The sequence below is a fragment of the Marmota marmota genome, unplaced genomic scaffold (genome assembly GCF_001458135.2).
Source record: "Marmota marmota marmota unplaced genomic scaffold, marMar, whole genome shotgun sequence".
NCBI classification, from domain to species: Eukaryota; Metazoa; Chordata; class Mammalia; order Rodentia; family Sciuridae; genus Marmota; species Marmota marmota.
Window position 1 is genome coordinate 32,059,248 of NW_025999853.1, and position 25,159 is coordinate 32,084,406.

At 33.3% G+C, this 25,159-nt stretch overlaps 1 protein-coding gene across 6 annotated transcripts in view; it reads left to right on the forward strand.

Moving 5' to 3' along the window:
- The window catches only part of Osbpl8 (oxysterol binding protein like 8), a 174,947-nt gene that overhangs the window by 121,361 nt on the left and 28,427 nt on the right, over positions 1-25,159 (forward strand). For all 6 annotated transcript variants that reach the window (XM_048804761.1, XM_048804762.1, XM_048804757.1 and 3 more), the window contains 10 exons: positions 4,132-4,202; positions 11,410-11,487; positions 13,314-13,415; positions 15,814-16,017; positions 17,312-17,396; positions 18,848-19,019; positions 20,872-21,109; positions 21,787-21,971; positions 22,582-22,663; positions 22,934-23,032. In XM_048804761.1, coding sequence (XP_048660718.1) covers positions 4,132-4,202; positions 11,410-11,487; positions 13,314-13,415; positions 15,814-16,017; positions 17,312-17,396; positions 18,848-19,019; positions 20,872-21,109; positions 21,787-21,971; positions 22,582-22,663; positions 22,934-23,032 — 1,316 coding nt within the window. The remainder of the gene's footprint in view (positions 1-4,131; positions 4,203-11,409; positions 11,488-13,313; positions 13,416-15,813; positions 16,018-17,311; positions 17,397-18,847; positions 19,020-20,871; positions 21,110-21,786; positions 21,972-22,581; positions 22,664-22,933; positions 23,033-25,159) is intronic.

Consider the following 25,159-nt stretch of genomic DNA (forward strand, 5'->3'; position numbering starts at 1 on the left):
GCTTTAGGTTTTTAACTTTTTTTTTCCAGCTATATAATATGGTTAATTTTTTTTCATGTGATGTTATGGTATAGATTAGAAGAAAGAGGCTGGAATGTAGTTTAGTGGTAGATTGCTTGCCTGGCATACATGAGGCTCTGAGTTCAATCCCGAACACTACGAAAGGGATTGCAGGGAATATAAGAAAAAAGTGTAAGTAAGGCATCTAGCGTAGTATCTTATAAAAGAGTTCCCACAAGTGGATATTGGCTACTTTATTGTTTTCATTAATATTATAGTGTTAATTATCACTATACTTGTCCTTATTATTAATAAACTATTCAGAAATTAGCCAGGTATTAATGATCACTATAGTTACTATAATACATTAATCAGAAATTAGCCAGGTGTAGAATAAGTTAAAGGGATATAAACTAAGTGGGAATGGATGTCAAAGCAGGGAAAGTGTAATTAACTCAAGATTAGGGAAGGTATATATTTCATGTTTATTTTTTTATTTCCACATACATATGGTTAAGTGCGTGCTTTTAAAATTTTCAGTCGTGCATAGACATGTATAATTACTTAGAGATTCTCGGAAAGTTCCCTCGTGTCCCTTCCAGTCAGTATCTCCTGCAACAAAGGTGAATCTCTTTCTGTATGCCACAGATTAGGCTTGTAAATGGAATCATATGGTAATTTTTTTTTTTTTGATGGTGATAAGTGGCTTCTTTCACTCAATGTTATGTCTGTTGTTTTTTTTTTCTTTTTCATTACTGTGTAGTATCTTATGAACATACTGTAATGTATTCATTTATTTATTCTACTATTAATAACCATTTGAATCAGTTCCAGATTTTGAATAGTATAAAAAAAGCAGCTGTTAACCTTCTTGTACTTCTCTCTTGATGGACATACATGCTAATTTCTGTTGGCTGTATCTAGGATTTGAATTTCTATGTGTTAAAATATATGAACACTCAGCTTTAGTGAAGGAAAAGTGAGGAACGAGAAACAGGTAAGCGAGATGGAGACCAGGCAGAGATACACAAGAGAATTTATTTGTCAGAGCTGACAAATAAAGGCCATCTCTATAGTGGAGAGAGGGGCAAAACAGGCTTGAGTTCCAGGACTTTTACAGGGCAGGCTCAGGAATCAGATCCTGGCGGGTCCTAAGCCGGTGGTTAGGGGTTGGGTTGTTATAAGGGAGTGGAGCCTTTCTCAGAAACACCCTTGGGCAGGAAAGCGAAACTTTTTCCTCAAAATGGTGGTTTTCACTTACGATGGCTGTCCAGATGCTAATCAAGGATCTTACATTTAGTAGATACTGTCAGGTAGTTTTCCAGAGTGATTTATGCCACTTTATACTCCTGCCATTTATGAGTAGGATTCCAGTTACTCCACATTCTCATCCATACTTGAATGGCTTTAGTTCTTTTAATTTTAATTTTGATAGGAATGTTGTTTCTTTCTCATTTGTGGGAAGGGAGAGAATACTTAGAGAAGAATTTGCCATCCCAAATCACTAAAAGTAAATTTGTAATATTTTAAACTAATTCTGAATTCTCACACATAGTAGAAAATAAATAAAAGCTCAAGATATATTTTGACAGAGCTCCTTTGGCTTCTTATAAATGTATTTTCATGACTGACTTAAGGTAAAGATATTTTACACACTTATAGGAAACCAGCTTTATTCAGCCTAATGGAAGAGTCCCTAGTATGATATTTTTCTCTTTGCTTCTTGGAATTTCCCTTGGGAACTGTTATGATTTGAAGAGGAAGTATTCTCCTGAAAGCTCCTATGTTAATAGGGGAAGAATTGAAAGGAATTTGTTAGAATGTGAAGGCTGTAACCTAATCTGTCCATCCTAGTTTGAATAGACTAATTGGGTGGTAACTCTAGGCTGATGGGGAGTGACTGGAGGAGGTGAGTCACTGGGTTGTGGCATGGGGTGGGCCTGGAAGGGGTTATTTCTCTGATTCCTATGAATGGAGCACCACTCTCCCACCACACCTTTTTGCCAAGATGTTTGCCTCACCTTGGGCCCAGAGCTATGGAATCAGCCCACCATGGACTGAACCTCTGAACCATGAGCCAACATAAATTTTTCCTCCCCTAAGTTGTCACAGCAACACAAATTTGACTAAAATAAATTTAACATACAGCTTTGCAGTATTTTCATTTTAACACTTTCATTTTTATATGTTCTTTGCATTTTACACTGATGAACTACGTTTTTTACCTTTAGTTGAAACTCAAGGCACTTGACCAAACTTGGATATTTTAGGAAGCATTTTGCTTTACTCTTCTATAATTAAAGTAACTTGGAAGTCATCAGAACCTGATTATAAGATAATCGTGCTTTGTAAGTCTAAGGTATATAGACTTTTAGAATGAGATTAATTTGTTGAGTGTGACAGATAATATATAATCTAGGTTTATGGATGTCCTTTTCCAACACTTGAAACATTCTGTAGACATATTTGTACTTTTAAAAAGTTTATTCTGACTTCCAACTTTGTTTTCATTTGCTGTCCTATTTATTAAAGATTTGTGAGCTGGACATAGCGGTGCATACCTATAATTCCAGAGATTCGGGAGGCTAGGGCAGGGTCTAGGTTAGCCCCAGCAATTTAGCAAGATCCTGTGTCCCCCCACACCTCACAAAAAAAAGAAAAAGAAAGAAAAGGAAGGAAGGACTGGAAATATAGCTCAGTGGTAAAGCACCCCTGGGTTCAATTCCTATTACCAAAAAGTAAATAAGTAAATAAAATAAATAAATGATAGAAATAATATGTGAATATAGATAAATGAACTAGGCATTTTTCTTAATCTAATAAATGGATTGATCTAGATTCAGGTAAAACTAAAATAACACTAGAGTAATTGAAGTATGTTTCTGTGAGATTTTTTTCATTTACAATATATATTTAAAGAAAACATGAGTTCTCTTGCACATATGTTTAGATCTTGGAAGTAACTTAGGTTAGTCATTAGTATTAAAAATTACTTTAGAGCTAAAGAGAAATTAAGGAACATTCTGGTCTGGAAGCATTTCCCCCACCTACATTGTATATGCCAAGTTGTGTACTCATTCCAGGGAATAAATATCATTAAACTCTAAAAAAAATTACTTATAACTGTTTATTGCTTTGAATAAATACTTCAAAAATGTTTAATTGAATTGTGTGACTCTTTGGTTTACCTTATACTGAATTTTCAAATTTCTTTTGAGTTTTCATTTAAAATTTCATGTAATATTTATGGAAGTTTTTTCCCCTAGTATTAGGATTGAGTGATCCTTCTTTCCAGAGGAGGGGGGAAAAGGCTCTTTTTCATACTATAGAAATAACTTAATAAAACATCTGAATTAAAAATAATGGATAGTCTTAGTTATTATGAAACAAATAGAAACAAGTGGTATTATTGATATACTAGAAATAATTTTCAAATGCTTCAAGTACTGGTACTATAATTATACATTTATTTTTTAATAAAGGCTTCTTTGGAACTAGAATAAATAATTATAGGGAGGGATTAATATTACCTGTCCTCAAAAATAGAATGATTCTCATTAAAATGTGTACTTTTTTTTATGCTTGTCATATATAATTTTCAGTAGTAACATTTCTTATTTGAGCCCTCCTGAGCTGGAATGTTCATCCTGCCTCAGACTCTCAAGAAACTGGGAGTGCATGCTACTGTACTCAGCTTCGATTTTTAAAAAAGTAGATGTATCTCTCACTCCAGATTTATATTCCAATCTTCTTTTGTTACCTATTTGTAATATTTTTATCGTTTGACAAGAGATGAAAAGTATGTTGGGTTTATTCTTTCAGTTTAGGATTCTTTGTTGGAAATGGGCACACTACAATAAAGGCTCTATGAGGGCTGATTTCATATATAGTGCTCTAGGAGTACAGAAAAGAGCTATTTAGTTTAATGTTGGAGGGTTTTAGGAAATATTTCATCGTCTCTCTGAACCTGAATTAATTTATATGTACAGTCTAGGCCTCCTGTACTGATGTTATAAAAGATAACATATACTTGAAATTGAATGACATATATGTATATTTAATTTTTAATATTAATGACTATATATGTTCAAAAGTAGTAATACTGAGATATTGACCTTTTTTTTCCCAAAGGTTTTGAAAGAGGGAAGGAAGATAATTCTCAAAATAAAGATGACTCTTCACTTTCTATATCAAAGAGCAAGGTAAGTATCTTGTTATTCCCAAATATATAATTATGACATTTTTATAATATTTAAGATGAGGGGATTTCAACTAAAATCCTATCAAACTTTTATGAGATATTTTTATTTTGGTATGTCTAAGCCATATAGTATGTATGAGAAAAAATATTCTACTGGGTCTGATTTAAGCACTCTTGGTTAATGAAAAATAGAGCTGATTAGTAACCATTGTTTTCTCCAGAGTAATATTTTTTCTGGTATGTGTAGTACAACAGTACTTTTCAAACTGGAGACTCGGGGTTCCATTCAGAGATAGTCTCAGGGATATTGTCTTTTTCAAAAAAATTCTTTAGTGTTCAGAGTTTATTTACATGAAAAGAACACACATACACACATATACACATACACACACCCACACACACACACACACACGTACGTTACTGTTTCCCCCAGTTAATGGCCAATAATCTTAACATTAATACCTTACAATAAAAATATATTTTATTAAAATATGGCATAGTTTTCTAAGTAAATATTTCTCAAACTAAGATATTTATACATATTCTTAGGTCTATTGGGAGTCTTTTCTTGAAGAGTACATACTCAAATTTGAGAAACACTATAATGACTCCATGGTTTCCCTGTGTGTTTGCTGTTCATTGAAGTTTCTAAAATTTGTCAAGAAGTTTGACTTTTGATTGCCCTTTCTGATCAAATTTAGTATTAGCAGGAACAGCTTTTATGTTGTAGATTTAAATCTTAGTGACTGTAAGAAACTATTTCATAAGGCAGTGAATTCTCTGCTATTCTCAGAAGCAGTTTTTGCACTTACTGCCTTATATTTTCAGCCCTTATTTTGGGGAGTGATTGAGAGGATTGCACAATATCTTTTTATGTATGATTTTATATGAATGCTATTCACACTTTTCAAGTATTCATTACATAAAGTCCATCTATCAATGTGTGTAAAGTATTTAAGATGGAAGTTTTAACACTACATTGTGTTTATATAATATTCATGAGAAATGCCATGATAAGATACGGAAGATTTCTTTTCCTACCCATTGCTAAGTTCATGGCTGAGACCCCTTTAACAAAAGACAGATGAACAAGAGAAAAGAAACTTTATTTAATCTCAGTTCTATTTAATACCGGAACTTCAGAAATGAAAACCCATAGAAATGGGGAAATCTGTGTGTTTCTGCTTTGTTTTGATGAAAAATATATGGTCATATTATAATTAGACAAAGAGGGTTACGATCTAGTGGCAGCAAACTGGGGAAACTCAGCAAGGCTGTTTATTCATATTCTTCTTGGGGTCTCTACATCTTTGGATCCTTTCTTCTGATCGTAGGGAAAGCATCTGTCTCAGAGGAGTATTAGAGAAAGTTTTTGTGGCCTACTTCAGGGGAAAAAGGAAAGAAAAGGTCAGAGAGTAATTTTCTGCCTTCTACAGTTTTCTCAGTTTCCTTCATGCTAAATACACAATATGCCAAGATGCCATTATTTGGAGTAGTGTCATCTGAGCCCTTTCAGTCATTTTACATGATCTGTGTAATTAAAGAAAATAAAAGAAGAAATCATGTGTTTTGACTGCCACAACTAGAAATACAGTGGAATTTATAGTATTTTTAAAAACTTTATTTTCAAGCAATTAATTCCTAAATTGTATAGTATAGTATAATGATATTCCTCCTCAGAAACTTAAAACACTTAAACGCAAAAACCTACATACTATAGCCACTATTTGTCACTCATATGTAGGTTTTGAAGGGTATGGTAGGGTTGGGACCTGAATAGGAACGTTGCATATCTTAATGAAAGCAATGTGTATTGATGAGAACAAAACAAACAGTAACAAATGAAAATTCACTACAGGAATTCAGCAACAGATTTGAGCAGGCACAAGACAGAATAAACTATTGAAATTATCACATCTGAGGAGGATAATTCTCTCAGAGAATTATGCTTAATGTAAAAGATAGCCTAGTCATATGTGGATCTTTAAATTTGATTAAAATAAAATAAATTTCAAAATTCAGTTTCTCAGTTAATCTGGTCATATTTCTCATGCTCAATAACCACATATAGAACATCTATAATTTAGGAAGTTCTACTAGATAGTGCTGCTTTCACATCAATAGAGTGTTTCAGTCTTTAATCCATTATCTATGAGTTTTTAGGTGCTCATTACAATGATATTAATAGTTACTTTTTGTTAAGTTTATTGCAATACCATTTTAACTCATAACAATCCTAGTAGACAGTTTTCATTAGGCCCAATTTTATAAGTGAGCCAGCTCACTTATAAGTGAGCTCAGAGAAATTAAGTACCTCTCCAAAGGTCAGAGTAACTTCTAAGTGGTAAAACTAGAATCCAGAGTGGCTTCATGAAAAGGAGATAGGATCTACCTTTCAGATTGTTATGTGGAAAGTTCCTGGCAAAGTACCTGGTTAATAATTGGTGTTTAAGAATTCATTTTCTTATTCTGAATAAAGGATTACAGTGAATCAGTGAGATTCTTAGCATGGTAACTATTTGGTATAAGTAAAATTATACTCATCATGTCACTTTTCAAGAGCCGAAACTTACTAATTCTCTTCTAACTTGGATTTAATCTTAGTTTATCCTGGAGATCTATATTAGCTAGTTTGTTCCTAAATATTTTAACATGTAACTCACTCTATTGTTTTTCGCAACAACTGTAAAATTTATACATTCATAACTGGGCCTTATTTTCATGGCATTCTTAAGATTCTTATTTGTACTTAAGTAATTTGGGGTAGCAAAATTTCACAGTTTTTCCTATGATCTATATAACTGATATCAACAAACAATTTTAACTTTATGCTTTTACGAACCTCATGCAAAAAGTATCAAAACTGTCAAAAGACGTGGGTTTTAATGTTATTTCTTAAAATGCATAATTAGAACATTAAGCACAATGAAATATACCCTCCTCATCCCCAAAACATTTTTAAAATGAAGGCAATTCCTTTTTCTCATGTGTCTTTGCCTAGGTCTTTTCATCATATGAATGAGTGAATTTAAAAAGTTCAGTTAATCAGATTATCCCAAAGTATCATTTTAAAATAAATTTTTAATTGTCTATCTCAATGAAAGTTAAGAGCCAGCATAATTAAAGTGTCTAGTGAGATAAAAGAAATCCTGTTACAAGGATGAGGAGTTCTGAGCCTACGTCTTTTTAACTTGAGTCTCCAAACATCTATCTACTTGCCTGGAGGTGTCATAAGTTTATTACTTACTTTAAAAAAATATCTTAACTTGAATATTAAAAAAAATCATTCCAGTCTAAAATATCTTTGTAATAACAATAATTAATCATTGTTGTTCCTTATAACTATAATAAGTTATAGTTTCCAGGGGGAAATCTTAAGAACCTTCATACATTAATGCCCTGTTTATCTTGAACTCAGGGGCACTTGACCACTGAGCCACATCCCCAGCCCTATTTTGTATTTTACTTAGAGACAGGCTCTCACTGAGTTGCTTAGTGCCTTGCTTTTGCTGAGGCTGACTTTGAACTCGCAATCCTCCTGCCTCAGCCTCCCAAGCCATTGGGATTACAGGCGTGCACCACCGCACCTGGCAGGCCATTTAATATAGAGATAAAAATTTTTATACATTAAACCCTATGGTCATCATTAAGCTAGTGGTCCATAAAGGTTATGATGAAAAAGAAGCTTAGTTTAGTAAAATAGTTTCAAAAAAGATGGTTTTTGGTTGATTGATTGTATTTCTTCTGTGATACAATCAACCGATAAACATGAAAAAATGTTCATCTCTAGCGATTAGAGAAATGCAAGTCAAAGCTACTCTTAAGATTTCATCTCACTCCAATCAGAATGGCAATTATCAAGAATACAAGTGTTGGTGAGGATGTGGGAGAAAGGTACACTCATACTTTGCTGGTGGGACTGCAAATTTGTGCAACCACTATGGAAAGCAGTATATAGATGCCTCAGAAAACTTGAAATGGAACCACCAGTTGACCTAGTTATCCCACTCCTCAATCCATACCCAAAGGACTTAAAATCAGTGTATTATAGTGACTCAGCCACATCAATGTTCATAGCAGCTCAATTCACAATAGCTAAACTGTGGAACCAACCTAGATGCCCTTCCACAAATGAATGGATAAAGAAAATATGGTACATTATACACAATGGAATATTACTCAGCCTTAAAGAAAAATGAAATTGTGGCATTTGCAGGTAAATGGATGGAGTTGGAGAAGATCATGCTGAGCAAAATAAGCCAAACCCAAAAAACCAAAGGCCGAATGTTTTCTTGATAAGTAGATACTAATCTACTGGGGTGAAGCTGGTGAAGGAACTTTGGATTGTGCAGAAGGGAGTGAGGGGAGGGGAGCGGATATGGGGATGGGAAGGACTATGGAATGAGACAGATATTATTACCCTGTATACTTGTATGATTACATTACCTGTGTGACTTTACACCATGTTCAGCTAGAGGAAGGAGAAATTGTGCTCCATTTCTGTACAGTGTGTCAAAATGCATTCTAGTGTCATGTGCAACTAATTAGGACAAATAAAAAAATTAAAAAGATTTTTTTTTTAATTTTGGTTTTTTTAAAGGTGTGTTGATTCAGAAAATGAGGTAATGATGTATGGGTGATAAAACTTGGTCACTGGGTCATTGTTTTGTCAGAAGTGGACTGTACATATGGCATGACTCCTGGAGGTCTATGTACTCTGATTTACCTTGCTCCTGTGATGTCCTTCTGGCCTGCTTGTTCCTGTTGTAGTAGAATCTTTTAGAAATAATCAAGTCAGATCTTGTCATTTGCAGTTGTTGGGAAAACATTTCCTCTTATTCATAAAGATAAATCTTGAAGTCTGGTTGAGATATTGTATGAATAGTTTTAAAATGTGAGAAATCAATATAGTGTAATTACAAGAGCATGAGACTAGGAGTTAGTCCAGGGTAAACATTCGTGTTTGTCTATTGGTGGCTGGATGACTCTGGGAAGATAATTCAATCATTGGTCTTCGTTTACTTATTAGTAAAGGTAGGGATATTACTAATATCTCATGGAGTTGCTTTTGAATATTAAAACACTGCATAGAAAAGTGTTTAAAATAGTATTTGGTAAATAGTAAACAACTATTAACTTTTAAGGTAATCTTCATTTAATATTAATTAAGAACTACCTTACAGTACACATAATTTTCCTGTTAAGTTGTGGGAAATTAAATTTCAAGAACATTTTAAACCATCATATTCCTCTGACAGCAGCCATACCATCTTTGGGTTCCCAAGGCCAATAAGAAGACAGAGACCTGCTTAACTGAAGGAATTTGTACAATTCTTTCGTATCACAATGCATGCCATCATTATCATGGTAATAAGCAATGTGATGTTTCAAGCCCAGTTCTTAAATCAATAATTTTAACAAAAGTTCAGCCAGGTTGGTCCCCCACTTTTATGTTAGAATTATTTGTAGTTCCCTTTTGATTCATCAATTACTCCTACCATAATCATAACCTATATTATATTTCACATTTTTATTTAATTTTTATTTTTTAGTGTCACATTTGTTTTCATTTTATTAGTTGATTAAAATTTATTTCTTCAGGTGACTGGATGTCATTAATCAGTAAACATGGCATCTGTCTTCATGGGTCTTAAAATTGAGAGTTTGCACCCAACAGTTTTCATCCTTGATTTTATCTAGTGATATGATGCAGATTTGACCATTCAACATTTGAAAACCAAGTAGCCGGCATTTTTAGCAGATGAGAGAAATACCTAGATTAGATCATTCTAATTTATATAGTGTTTAAACACCAGTATTCTTAGACTCTGTTTCTTCCTACCTATACAGTGAACATAGATTGTTTGAATGTCTTAAATTTACTTCCACACTTTTAGTTTAATTTCACATTTTTATTAAATTTTTTAAGTGTCACATTTGTTTTCATTTTATTGATTAAAATTTATTTCTTCAGGTGACTGGATGTCATTAATGAGTAAACATGATGTCTGCCTTCATGGGTCTTAAAATTGAGAGTTTGCATCCAACAGTTTTCATCCTTGATTTTATCTAGTGATATGATGCAGATTTGACCCTTTGACATTTCAAAACCATATTTGGATTAAGTCCCTTGTAATGTCTTTGCTGTATGAATATTGCTAAGAACATCAAGTACTTTTTCCTATGTTGAACAATAGATAAAAATAACAATTAGAGGACTTGAAAGAAGTATGTTTAATTTTGTTGTTCCATAATTAATAGACACAGCTTGTAGGTTATGCTTTCCTACTGTGGTGAAAGATTAGTGGTACTGGATTAGGAGACCCAAGTTCTGATCACTGCTATGTTAATGATGATAAGTTTGGAAAAACAATCTCCCTGAACCTTCCTTTCATAATTTATAAAACAGAGATAAAACTGCCTCTTATTCTCATTTTTCAAGGTTATTATGAAGATTAAATAAGAATGTGAAATATCAACTGAAAGTCTGGAAGCAAATTTAAGACACTAGGTCCCTGGATAGATAGGAAGAAGTAGACCCTAGGAATATTGGTGTGTAAACACTGTCTGAATTACCGTAGTCTAATACTAATTTCTGAAGACTATTTCTTCTCATTGGAGGAAGACTAGTTATAGGGTAGTGTATGCAGCATCATGATAAAATATTCATGGTATGTTTTTTATTTAGAATACTTTAATTGTTAAAAAAAACATTGTTTTGGCTTACTTTATCCTAATAATAATTACACAATTGTGTGTATTCTTAGAAATACTCTGAATAATAGAATGAAAAATTTGGAAATGCTCTTAGCTTCACATTGCAGGTTAATTTTTGACAAGTTTTTTTTACTTTTGAGTATTTGTAGGTTTAACATTTAAAATGATATATTTTTAGTTGTAGATGGACACAATATCTTTGTTTTATTTATTTATTTTTATGTGGTGCTGAGGATCGAACCCAGTGCTTCTTTATACATGCTAGGCAAGCACTCTACCACTGAGCTCCACCTGCAGCTCCTGACATGTTTAAAAACAAAACAAAACACAAATACTATATAGGGAAAACCAGTATTTGAAAATCTACTTTTATTTATGATAGCAGTAAATGGGAAGAATGTGAGAAGCATAACTTTAAGTTCTATATGACATGTGTAGATTAAATGAAGGTTTTAATTATTTCTCTTCTTTTCAATTCTGTGTGATTTTAGTCTGAATCTAAACTTTATAATGGCTCAGAAAAGGACAGTTCAACTTCAAGCAAGCTCACAAAAAAAGAATCTCTTAAGGTTAGTTTCCATAATTATTTCTGGAAAATAACTTATATTATGCTTAGTATGTGCTTTTGAAAGCAAGCTATTAAGAAATATTCATGTGCATTCCTAAAAGAGGATTTAAAATACCTCAAGGGACAGTTGAACAGGCACACAAAGAAAATGTTGTTATTTGTATGGTCACGGAAGTCAGATGATTATACTGCTTGATAATTGCCCAGAGCAGCCTGCTTTAAGGACCTGGTATCTCTTCACGGGCTTATCACTGTGTTCTGAAACACCTGTTAGGAATCACTGGTACCCATGAAATTACATTTTGCTAACTGCCTGGTCATTTGCTAAATTTGACCCATGGGTAGATGGATATATTTTGTTTGACCTGAATAACATTTTAAAATTTTGAGCCAACAATTTAAAGTCCAGATTTCCTATTTTTCTTAAGAAATATGTAATGTTAGACCTGTCTTACTCAATGGTCTTAGAAGCTGAAGTTTAAGGAATACATGATTTTAACTGTCTCCTGTCCTTAGTTAGTATGTTTTACCTGTTGTATTCCATACCTAGCTAGTCCTATATACATTTGCATTTGCAATCTCATATTAAATCTGTTAATTTAGATACACATATTTAAAAAGACCAAAAGTCTAATGCTTTGGGGGTATAAAATTATTAAAATTTTATTCTGCATGTGTAGTCTCTTTCCATTAAATGGAACTTTTCTGGTAGAAGATTTTATATTGTAATTTTTGAAAAATGTAGTCACCAATAGGTTGTCATTACTCTTCCTATATCCAAATGTAAAGAAAGCAATAATACTTTATTAATTTACTGCTGCTTTCCCACATTATCTCGTAAGTAACTTAATTATGAAGGTAAAACTTTTATCTTCTGAATGCGTTAATTTCATTCATGGTTTTTTAATTGTTTATATCTTACATTTTAGTATTAGGAAAGAAAACAAGGCTTCATTTGCAAATAATTGTAGCATTGTTTCTAATAAACAAAAACTAGTAGCAAAGTAGATTGCTATCCTTAAGAGAATTCATTAAAAAACAAATGGTACAATATAACCTAAAAGTACACAGCATAGCTTTGAGAGGCAGTCTGCCTCTGTTTGAATCCTGACTCCACAATTTCCTGTGTTCCTGGACAAGGTACTCTCTCTGCCTCAGTTTTTTCATTTGTGCAATAAGGTTAATAATAGTTCTACTTCAAGAAGTTATTGTGATGTTTAAATGGGGTAATTGGAATACCGGTGAAGAAGCCCTTGATTGGTTCATAGATTGTCATCAATGTTAGCTCTCTCATTATTTTTTTCCTACTAGGAATCCTATGGAGTAATTTAAAAAAAATAAGATAGTCATGCAGTCTCCAAAAAAATATTAAATGGGAGAAATTTTTTATGTGTTAAAAAAAGAACTACAAAGGCTATGTATTTCTATAGATTGTATACATAGAGATAATCTGAAAGTATGGTTTTCCAGAAGGTTAACTGGGGTTAGTTCTGGGGATTGGAAGAAGATGGAATGTAATAATGAGTTTAGCTTTGTGCTGTTTGAAATTTTTGCCACGAGATTGTATTCATGTATGTTTTAATTAAAAAGAGATAAAATTATTTTTAAAGCCATAGAAAACTGAACCAGTAATCAGAAAAGCTAGTTTTAAGCAATGTAGGTTTTCTAAAAATTTCTCCCAGATATAAAACAGCCATCCAAATACATGATAACTTTTTTATGCTCATGAGGCTTAGCAGTTCATAGACTACATTCTCTAGACCTAAAAAATTGAAAAAAAAATGCTTCCATTGAGTTTTTAATTTTTCCATTATTTATATAAAATAGGTGCAAAAGAAAAATTACCGAGAAGAAAAGAAAAGAGCCACGAAGGAGTTGCTCAGTACCATCACAGATCCTTCTGTTATTGTTATGGCTGACTGGTTAAAGGTCAGTGAGTTTGCATCTTGAGTTCAGCTTGCTGTATATTTACCTACTAGAATGGAAAAACCCAGGGTGTACTGAAAGCCCAAAGACACTTGCTAGGTGATCCTTGTTCACTGGTGAGGAAATTATTAAGCGTATCTCAGAGGTTTTATGTTCCGATCTTAATGGGGAGAAGGAACTTTAATATCTCTCTTAACAATAGGATCAAATATGCATAGCATTTCTTTTAAAAAGACTTTTGTGTGATGTTATGTATGATGTTAAGTATTTTGCTTACTACTCAAATTATTGTTGTATGCTTGGTATATGCATTATTGAGGAAAAATGAGACAAAGTTAATATAAAAGTTACCATTTGAAAAGTATTAGTTAGACATACATATTGCTACTTCCATATGCTATTCTTTTGACCTCTGGTTATTTTTATTTTTATTTCCTTTTCTCTCATCTCAGTCACTCTACCCTCTTCCTCATTTTTATCTGAGGGATATCTGGTAAGAATCTTTCAAACTACTCTTTGTAGGGCTGGGGATATCTCAATGGTAGAGTGCTTATCTAGCATGCATGAGGCCCTGGGTTCAATCCCCAGCACTGCAAAAGAAAAGCAAAAAAAAGAATAAACTTATAAGATTTTAATTCCCAGAAATTTGTTATACCTAGCAGTACCTAGCATTCACCTAAGATTCACCACATCCTTGAAGGCTTTCCAGTTTGCTCAAGAGTTGGTAAGACCTCCAACCTAATAACCCTTATGAAACCAATTATGGAAGTTCTCACTAAATTGGCAATCTAATGGTAGTTTCCCTGACAATTTAAGTAACACCAAGATTGTCTTCAATCTTACACTGAAAACACCTTCTGGTTTAATTTGGCTCTACTTAGAAATGTTTTAACTCCAGATCTCACTCCCTACCCCCGAGTCAAGCCTATCTTCTTTAAACACTTCACTGGTTTTTTAAAACCTACATTCTGGTAATTTGTCCTCTGTGACATATTGTCAAATCTTTACCATCGAGAAGATTTTTATCTGAGGGTAATTCCTTTCCTTTTGCTTCTTTTGTCTTACCATCTCTTTTACATGTATATCTACCTTTTTCTTAAAAATTTTCACTTTTCTTATACGTAGCTCCAAATTATCCCTTTTCAATTTTTCTCATTTAGAATTACTGCAATATATCTATTTGGGGGTTAGGAAATCCTACATTTATTTCATAATTTATGTAAGTACCTCAAGAGAACAGATGCTTTAAAGTAAATAAAAGTGAGGATAATTCCTACTTTTAAAATTTCTAAATTTTAACATTCTTTTCAATATTGTGAATTCAGTAAGTTGCCTAGAAACAATTTCAATAGATTTTAGAAATAAAGAATGATTGAAAATAAGTATAGGCTTATTAACATAGCATTAAATCTTAGGATAAGGAACATTTTATGAGAAGATTCATGTAATTTGTGTTTTAAAATTTCCTCCAAGAAATTTACATATTATGCTTTATGTAATCACTAAAAACAAAGTAATTTTGGAAGACACTTTAAGGGTCAAGGAAGAGGTTCTTTCTCATTCCTACCATTCATCCACTAGAAAATTCCTGGTATGTGCCAGCAATGTTTTCAGCACTGTTGATGCAGTGATAAAGGGGAAAATGTAGAAAAGGCAAAAATAACCATTTATTCACATAAAGTTACAGCTTTATAAATGCTACAAAAAGAACTGCAGTACTAGTATATTTTTTTTTAAAGAGAGAGAGAGAGAATTTTTTTTTAATATTTATTTTTTTTAGTTTTTCGGTGGACACAACATCTTTGTTTGTATGTGGTGCTGAGGATCGAACCCAGGCCACACGCATGCCAGGCGAGCGCGCTACTGCTTGAGCCACATCCCCAGCCCAGTACTAGTATATTTTAATGGCTCCTGACTCTGGAAACTCTTCTACTTGGTACATTTTCTTTAACTGTTGAACTAGTCTTCTACTGAAACTTAAGTTGCTGCTGGGCATGTGGCACATGCCTACAATCCCAGCTGTTCCGGAGGCTGAGGCAGGAGGCTTGCAATTTCAAGGTCAACTTTAGCAACTTAGCAAGATCCTGTCTCAAAAGATCTTACAAAGTTAAGATCTCTTAATTCTTATTCTACCACTAAATCAGTGGTAGAATACTTGCCCAGGATGTTCAAGGCCCAGGGTTTGATCCCCAGCACTCTCCTCCCCATAAAGTCCTTACAAGTAGGAGCCATATTATTTCACATCTATATTCAGTGCTTGCCATGTGGTATCTTTTTAAAGAAATATAAAAAAATATACATGCTAAGGATACTTTGAAATCCTATTTGCAATTATTCAATTTGTATCTTATGGACAAGAAGAACAAATATTTATTCCTTAAATGAACTTATCTTTCTATAGATTCGTGGTACTTTAAAGAGCTGGACCAAGTTGTGGTGTGTGTTGAAACCTGGGGTGCTACTGATATATAAAACACAAAAAAATGGTCAGTGGGTTGGAACAGTCCTTCTGAATGCCTGTGAAATCATTGAACGTCCATCAAAAAAAGATGGCTTTTGTTTCAAACTTTTCCATCCATTGGAGCAGTCTATTTGGGCAGTAAAGGTAATGTAAGCACTTTTCAAGGTAAAAAGTAAAGATGAAAATCTGAGTAGAATTACAATAAATCAATCAGTTGATTTCTGTCTTCCCAGAACTCAGAGTTGTTCCTGTTTTCGAGAGCATTATTTCCTGTCTGTAATCACAATGTAACATGCACCAAAAGACTGTTTATCTTTAAGATCTAACTTGAACAATTTTTCCAGAAAATATTTCCCAAATTTATATTGCATTTTATTTCTCTTGTCCTTGGGGATTCAATTTATACTGTTTAGGTAAATTTTTAATTACTCTCTTTATAACATTGCATTATATTTACTTTTTCCTCTTCATCAAAATGGTAAGAACTCCTAAAACAGAAACTGCCATTTATTTTGTGATTTTTCCTGTAGTGATGTCAATGTGAGATGGGGAGTCTAGAAGCAGAAGCTGTCCTAGTTAAGAAAGGCAGCTCTAAGGATGGAACTCAGCATTTTTATAACTAAAGAGCACTACTGAGGTCACTAATGTGCTGTAAAAGCAGAAGTAAGCAGGGAGGTGGAAGTGCCTTAGGTGATTAACTTTCAAGGCATTCTACAAGCAGTTGCCATGCAGTACATACTAAATCAAGGATCTAGTTTAAATTTTTATAAAGTGATCTTTATTTTCTAAGAAGGTCAGTTACCCTTGAATAAGGGTTGGAAGTTCTTTTTTAAGGAAAACCACCTGAGATTAGTGCTAAGTTCAAGTAGCTTCACTTTGTTTGTGTGTGTTTGAGTGTGTGTGTGTGTGTGTGTGTGTGTGCATGCACGCTTAGTTAGACAATATCCATACACATAAAAAAAGACCTGAACTTTTAATCTTTAGTTCAGTAGTCATTGTAGCAATAAATTTAGTATTACAGAGTTAGTTCCATTCTGGGCTTAGGTAATTCTGTTTTACTTGTGAACTATATTTACAGCTGTTTTCGCTAGACTTCTAGAAATTTAGTGTTTCTTATCTAGTGGTATTTGTGGAATGGAAATTCTCTGGGTTTATTATGGTAAATTGTAGGTCTCTTTAATATGTAGGCAATATGTAGAGATAATATTTAAGCGATGCTAATTATCATTTGTTTAGTTTTCTGTTAAGGAGATGAATTTTTTGGAGAAAAAATCTTGCCTTAATATTTAACCTTTGCATTCTCAGGAAGAATGAAATTAAAGCTGGTTTGCTTTTAAATTAGAATCTATGCCTGCTTTAGATTATTTTAAATAATGATAGATAATACAAAGTTAAGATTTCTTAATTCTTATTATACACAATTTATTTTATTACTAAGGGTCCAAAAGGTGAAGCAGTTGGGTCCATAACTCAGCCCTTACCTAGCAGTTATTTGATCATCCGAGCTACTTCAGAGTCAGATGGTAAGTATAATTTTTGATGGACAGGATTTTGGTTTTCATTTTTAAGAGCTTTTTTGTGTATCACTTTGTATTGTTCCTGGAGGAAGTCTGTATTTGGTATGACTTGAAGTAGAAATATTGGAACCATAAGTTACTTAGAATATTTTATGTGTTGTAAACTTGGTAGACAGAAATCTGACATGAAAGAAACATCTTATAATTGAGCCATGTGTTAGCAGTTTAGTTTCCTTCTTCATCCTCCACTTACCCATTAATCCCTTTTTGACTTCTTAGTGTTCTTCTTGGTAAATCATAAAGTTTTATCATTTTTGGAGATACATTTGTTTATATTTCATCACTAAATAGTAACATTTATGAGACACATATATACTGTTGGTTTTATTTTATGTAAAAAATATTAAAGTACACAGTCTTTATTTTATACTTTATAACTTGATACCTCATTAATGAAGCAAATATGGGGAGAGCAAAACTTATTTATATGAAAGCAAGGTAACTTTAAAACCTTAATAATTGATAATGGCTCTGTGCTTTTATGTTGCATAGTTTTTATTAGCTTGAAGTAGGGAATCTTCTAAGCTTTCAAAGCTGATTATTACCAGAAGATTATTTTTAATTAAAATATGGACCTGAACTTTTGATATGAAACTGTTTTGTGTAGCAGATATTGCTATCAGATTTTAAAGCAAATATATTTAAATTTTGAGAGCACTTAAAGATATATAAACATTTTTCTGCTAATGCAGTTCTGATTTAAAAAATAAATCTATTAATTTTCTCTTAACAAGTATGGCAGTTAGTGATAGCATTATATAGGCTTTTTCCTGATTAAAAATTTTCTTTTTCTTTTTTTTTTTTTTTTTGAGAGAGAGAGAGAGAATTTTTCAATATTTATTTTTTAGTTCTTGGCGGACACAACATCTTTATTTTATTTTATTTTTTTATGTGGTGCTGAGGATCGAACCCAGCGCCCCGCGCATGCCAGGTGAGCGTGCTACCGCTTGAGCCACATCCCCAGCCCCCCAAATTTTCATACATATAAGCATGATGCCTGGGAGCAGACCTCTTATTAATGACAAAACATTATTTCAGATAGCTTATTTACTAGTTGAAGCATAACCCCTTCAATATATATTTGTACTTTGCTTGGTACCTTCAAATTATGCTACATCTTAATGTTCTAAGGTTTGGAAAATAAAGTTTATTCATTTTACTAGGTATTCTTGCTAATTCATGTTATGTGCTATTCATTTATCAGTAGTTTATAGATGCTTATTGTGTAAAAAGCTTTTGTAAAACAGATATTGCATTAGAAAATCTTAGCAAATTTTATGTTCATGTTAACTTTTCCAGTGTTTCTCAGAGAAATTATGGTATGTTTAAAGGTAATGAGACTATAAGATGGACGCTTTTAATTTAATTGTACTGCTTATAAATTTGTGTTCTTCTAGGAAGGTGCTGGATGGATGCTTTAGAGTTGGCTTTGAAATGTTCTAGTCTTCTTAAACGCACAATGATCAGAGAAGGAAAGGAACATGACTTTAGCATTTCATCAGATAATACACACGTGACATTGTATGGCTTATTACGTGCAAACAATCTCCACAGTGGTGACAACTTCCAGTAAGTAAATAGTAATTTGTATTGATTTCAGAGAGCATAATGTCCACTAGGTTATTTGGCAGTCCTAGTATTTTAGTAATGTATGTAGATTAAAATCTGCCTATCTTCTTCTCATGATGTGGCCTAAAGCCTTTAAAATTTGTCTGCTAGGATCAGGTATAGAAATGTATTTCCTTTATTCTATCCAATACTCTGTATTCCCCAGTTATAGCTATGCTAACTATTCAACTTTGGGCATAGGGTTCCTCTCATGAATTCTAGCCAGGCTCAGTGGCACATGCCTGTAATCCCAGCAGTTCGTGAGGCTGAGACAGGAGGATCGTGAGTTCAAAGCCAGCCTCAGCAAAAGCGAGGTGCTTAGCAACTCAGTGAAACCCTGTCTCTAAATAAAATACAAAATAGGGCTGGGGATGTGGTTCAGTAATCGAGTACCCCTGAGTTCAATCCCCAGTTACCACCTCCCCAAAAAAGAATTCTACTTCTTACTCTTTTTTTCCTGCCATAATTCTATGTATTATTTAACAGTCAGTTTCAATAACATCGTTTGTGAAACTTTTTCTGCCTCATAACAATGACATGTAATTTGTAGTTTTGTTGCTCTTCTATAGCGCTTTTTTTTTTTTTTTTGTAATGGCAGAGGACTTCCTCTACATGGTATTTGTGGAATTTTCTCATATTGTTAAGCATTTTTGAGCTGAAACTTTTTCCAGTTGGTGGTTTTAGCCCCTGGACCATTCATTGTAGTTAATACTAATAAATATTTCTCCAAGGAAACTGGGCATCAGTGTAAAGGCTTTATTCAAGTGCTGGTTTCTTTTGTTGCTTAGGAGGGAAAACATTAGCCCTTCCCTTTTCCTCCCCACATATTAGCTTCTACTCTGCAGCTTTTATTCCATTCCCATCAGAATTAAGGTTCTTTTTCTTAAGGTTAGAACGATGCTCTCCCCTCCCTATGGTCTGAGCTGAACATTTTGTTCCTAGACTTTTGCTTAACACTTTTTAAAACTTTAAAGCTTCTATTACCTAACCTTTAACCACCCTTTTCTGCAGACCCATAGTCTGAGGTTTAGTTAATCCAAAACCTGGAATCTGAATGAGATAGGACAGGAGTAAAGTAGGACCACTATAATAAAGGAATGGGTGCCTGTTGACCTTTTCTGAAGATTTCTTGCTTTTGGTACAGATTATTTACCCCTGTTCACTTTAAGTGAGAATAGGATGAATATAGCAGATTTTTCAATTTTATGCCAATAGATTGATTTCCTTAAGTTGAAGCTTACATTTCCTATTCTTCCTGGAAGATTAAGCCTATCAGACAAATATTAAATAGAATTCAATACAAATACTTAATCTTTTCCATTTTTTCCTTCTTATTAGACTCATTGTGAGTAGCTTTGTAGACTTTTACAGGTGGAAAGTCATAATTCATTTGAGTTCACTTGATAACCTGATGAACTTTTCTGACAGTTTTAAGACCAGAAGTGACAGGGAGCTTACTTGAAGTGATGGTGCTTGCAAAACTTTGGGAAAAAAATCTAGCAAGGGGTAGTCTAAGATCTTGCTTTTGGAAGATTTTAGCCCAAAGAGTAGAAAGGTAAAAAGCTCAGAGTGTCATCTTTTAACATCTCCCTAGATTTTTAGTTAGCTTCTTTGTGCCTCTATATACTCATCTGTAAAATAATAATATTACCTATCTCCTAGGGTAATTTTGAGGATTAAATGAACTAAACTATATAAAATACAACAGTGACTAGTACATAGTAAATTCAAAATAACTGTTACATTTTATTCTAATTTATACATTAAGTATTCCTAATTTCTTTTATTCTTCTTCCTAAATAATTCTCGTAAGGTTAAATGATAGTGAAATTGAACGACAGCATTTTAAGGACCAAGATATGTACTCTGACAAATCTGATAAAGAAAATGATCAAGAGCATGATGAGTCAGACAATGAGGTGATGGGGAAAAGTGAAGAAAGTGACACAGATACATCAGAAAGGCAGGATGACTCATACATTGAACCTGAGCCTGTTGAGCCTTTAAAGGAGACCACCTACACAGAACAGAGCCATGAGGAACTTGGAGAGGTAAAGGTCTATTTTTTTTTTTTTTTTGGAGAAATTCTGGCTTCCTAAAGTCATTGCAGTTTCCAAATGATATTGCAGATATTATTTGCTTGACCTATTGTATATTTTCCTGAAAGAATATTTGCATGGTGCCTATGGTTATATGCATATAAAATATATCAGGATTTATAAACAAACATACACACTTATACAAATACCAGTATAGTCTATTAAATTTAAAGTTTATAAGAGTTGGATATACAGCTGAGTGGCAGTGTTGTCTAGCAAGCATGAGGCCCTGGGCTTGATCCCCAGTACCTTAAAAAGATTATATTTTCTTAAGGTATGCATTTGAAGTAGGATACTGCCTGATGTCATTTCCAGATGCAAACTAAATTGCGAGGAAACATGAGTTTGTAATTTTCTTAACTATTGCAAGTGCTGAGAAGTAAATGTGTAGTATAAAACAATAGGATAAAGTGTTTAGAGTGGATCTTCCATATATATATTGCTCATTTTAATGTCTCTCACAGCTCCCTTTTTTAGGGTTTGATAGATGTAGACTTTATTTATTATTTGAATTATTTCTACCTTTTAAGAGTGCTTGGAGTAGTCCTGGAAAAAAGTCATATTTTTAATATTAGTTGTCTTGTCTATATATCTGTGTGTGTGAAATGTTTCAATATGTTTTGTTAAAGGCAGGTGAGGCTTCTCAAACAGAAACTGTGTCTGAAGAAAACAAGAGCCTTATCTGGACACTGCTGAAACAGGTCCGTCCTGGCATGGACCTGTCCAGGGTAGTTCTGCCTACTTTTATTTTAGAACCCCGTTCTTTTCTGGATAAACTTTCAGATTACTACTATCATGCAGATTTCCTGTCTGAGTAAGTATATTCTTATTTCTTAAAATAGAAGATGCTTCATGATTTTAGAGATTCTCAAGAATGCTTCTTTCACTGATTATACCTTTCCAAAGTTAGGCTGTAATGAATGATATACTTTTTTCTCTCTCTCTCAACCACTTCTATAGTCAACTTTAATAACAAGCATATTTAATACTTTGCTGTAATATTTCCATTTAGGAAGCTGAATGGAAAGATAACCAAATGAACATTGGGCCTTCACTGACTGTGGGGCTGAGGACCTCTAACGAAATTGTTCGTGGGGCTCTTTGGCCACTGTTCAGTACTGTAAATGCTAGGTGTTGTGCAGTGCAGAAATTCCAAAATGTATGTGTGTGTGTTTATCCCAATTTCTCACAGAACCCCTGGGCAGTTTATCAAAGAATGGGAGAAATGTGGGGTGGGGGAAGTGACTAGATTAAGAAAAATGATTCTCAGGAATCAATTTACATGGTTGTCTTGCTGTTTATTAAATATGAATTATGTTTTTCCAATCATATCTCTTATTTAGTTATTGACTGATATATTTGAGGGAGAATTTGTGACCTAGCCTTTAAACTTTTCTGTTTAACACTTTGTTTTTTTTTTTCAGGGCTGCTCTGGAAGAAAATCCTTATTTCCGTTTAAAGAAAGTAGTGAAATGGTATTTGTCAGGATTCTATAAAAAGCCAAAGGTAATATTTATATTTTACTTTGTTTAGCTTTTTTAGTTTCTTATTTTTCGTGTGCAATATTTAGATTATTTATTGGCAATTACTAGTAAAATGCTCGATTATTTAGACCTATATTTTGATTGAAGTTGTCTTATTTAGGGTAGATTTCATTTGCTATGAAATTTTATAAGAATGTCTTCCAGATGATAGTCAATCCTGTTTTGACTGGTTTAAACTACTTTGACTTTTCTATTTATAATTTAAAACTTCTGTGTTTTTTTTTTTAACTAGGGACTGAAGAAACCTTACAATCCCATACTTGGGGAGACTTTCCGTTGTCTATGGATTCATCCCAGAACAAATAGCAAAACATTTTATATTGCTGAACAGGTATTGGAAATGCATGTTACAGAAACAAAATTGTTCTGGAAGTTATTTGGACATTTTTATAGAAAATATTATCTCAGGGTTGGGAATGTAGCTCAGTTGGTAGAGTGCTTGCCTCTCACGCACCACCCAAAAAAAAAAAAGAAAGAAAATATTATCTAAGTAAACTCACGATGGTTGTTTAACCTTTCTAATAAGTGAATGCTTAGTAAACATCTAACTTTTTAGTACTATATGCTACTAAATACCATACTCCTAAGCATTACTGTTATAGTCATAGAATCCTTTGACCAAAAATTAATTTTTATTTTTTACTCCCTGCCTTTCTACAAACACTTATTATTTATTAATTTTGGCCAAGTTTATATTTCCAAAACACTTTATTGATCGTGTGCAGAATTCTTAAGTTCTGAAATTAGAATTATACCAATTTTTGTGGTGTTCAGGGTCCTACAGTTTTTTCCTAAATTTATCTCAGATTAAATGCTTTTCCAAGTAGTTAGAACCCTATGTATTCACAACTAGGTAACGTTATCTTATACTTTCTTGCCTCATTATTTTTATACTTACTTCTCCCTCCAATATTTCTTCTTAGCTATTCTTCTTCTAAACAAACTCTGACCTGATCATTTCTCATTATTCAATAACTACAACTCTCAGTGATTTTTCCTTTCTCAAATGTCTGTATTTGTGTGTGTGTGTGTGTGTGTATGTGTGTGTGTGATTTTTGTTGTTGTTGTTAAGCTCGTTACTTTAACACTGGTATTGTTTACCTTATTACAGAATATTTATGTCCCTGGTTAGGGATGGTACCAATTCTTTTTGTTGTATACATAGGAGGTAGTAAGAAAATATTTCAGTTTTGGGGGTTTTTTAGTTTGTTTTCTGGTGCTGGAGACAGAACTCAGACCTTAATTTTATTTATTTACTTACTTATTCTTATTTTATTTTTAGCAAGTGCACAGCAGGTTTATTGCAAAAGTGACAAGAGACAGACTTCACCAAAGAGAAGGGGCCTTAGAGCCAAGTCTCTGTTTATTGTTTTGAAATGGGGTATTGCTATGCTGCCTGTGCTTGATTCTAGCTCCTATACTGAAGGGATTCTCTTGTCTTGGCCTCCCAAATAATTTGGACTACAGGTGCACATCACCAGTCCCAGATTTTCTTAGTTTTTAAACTTTAATTATGTGCATCTGTTTTCATGATTTTCCATATTCTCCCTTGTCTGCACTAATCTCTGAGTAATATGATTTCTCTCTCAGTAACAATCACTCCTTATAATAATTCTCTCCCTGAATGTAGGAAGGATGAGACCCTGTGTCTTTTGGAAGTCTTCTTCTTCCCTTAAAGATTCTTTCTGATAACCCCTCAGGTTGAAACTACTTGTCTATATTAATTTTTTTAAAATAATGATGACACCACCTTGCATTTTAATTTACTATAATCCTTCAAAAGTTTGAGAAGAGTTTAAATTTTAGCTTTATCTCATTTCAGAAATTAGAAGATATAAGTATATTGAAAACATTAATTATTAATATGTTTGTCAAACTTTAGTTTCCTACAGCCAGGTCAGTAATCCATATGGAGAATAACCAAGAATAACTAAGAATATGACTTAGACACTGCAGTGTCACAGATTATTGTCCAAAATGAATGAGTTAAAATGATATGTAATATATGATGAAGTTCAGGAATCTGGGATCCACTTAACTCAGTGGTTCTGGGTCAGGATCTCTCATGCATTTGCAATCAAGATGTGAGTCATGGGGCTGGGGTTGTGGCTCAGTGGCAGAGTGCTTGCCTAGCACATGCGAAGCCCTGGGTTCAATCCTCAGCACTACATAAAAAAAAAAAAAAACAATAAATAAAGGTATTGTGTCCAACTACAACTAAAAAATAATTAAAAAAAAAAAAAGATGTTAGTTGTGCAGTCATCTGCAGTCTTGACTGAGCTGGAAGATTCACTTCCAGGTTCCTCCCTTCACTGTGGACAAGAGAATTCAGTTCTTCAGCACATGGACTTCTCCATGGAGTTTTTCACAGCATGGAAACTGGCTTCTCAGAGTTAATGAAAGAGAGAGAGAGAGAGAGAGAGAGAGAGAGAGAGAGAGAGAGAGAGAGAGAGAGAGA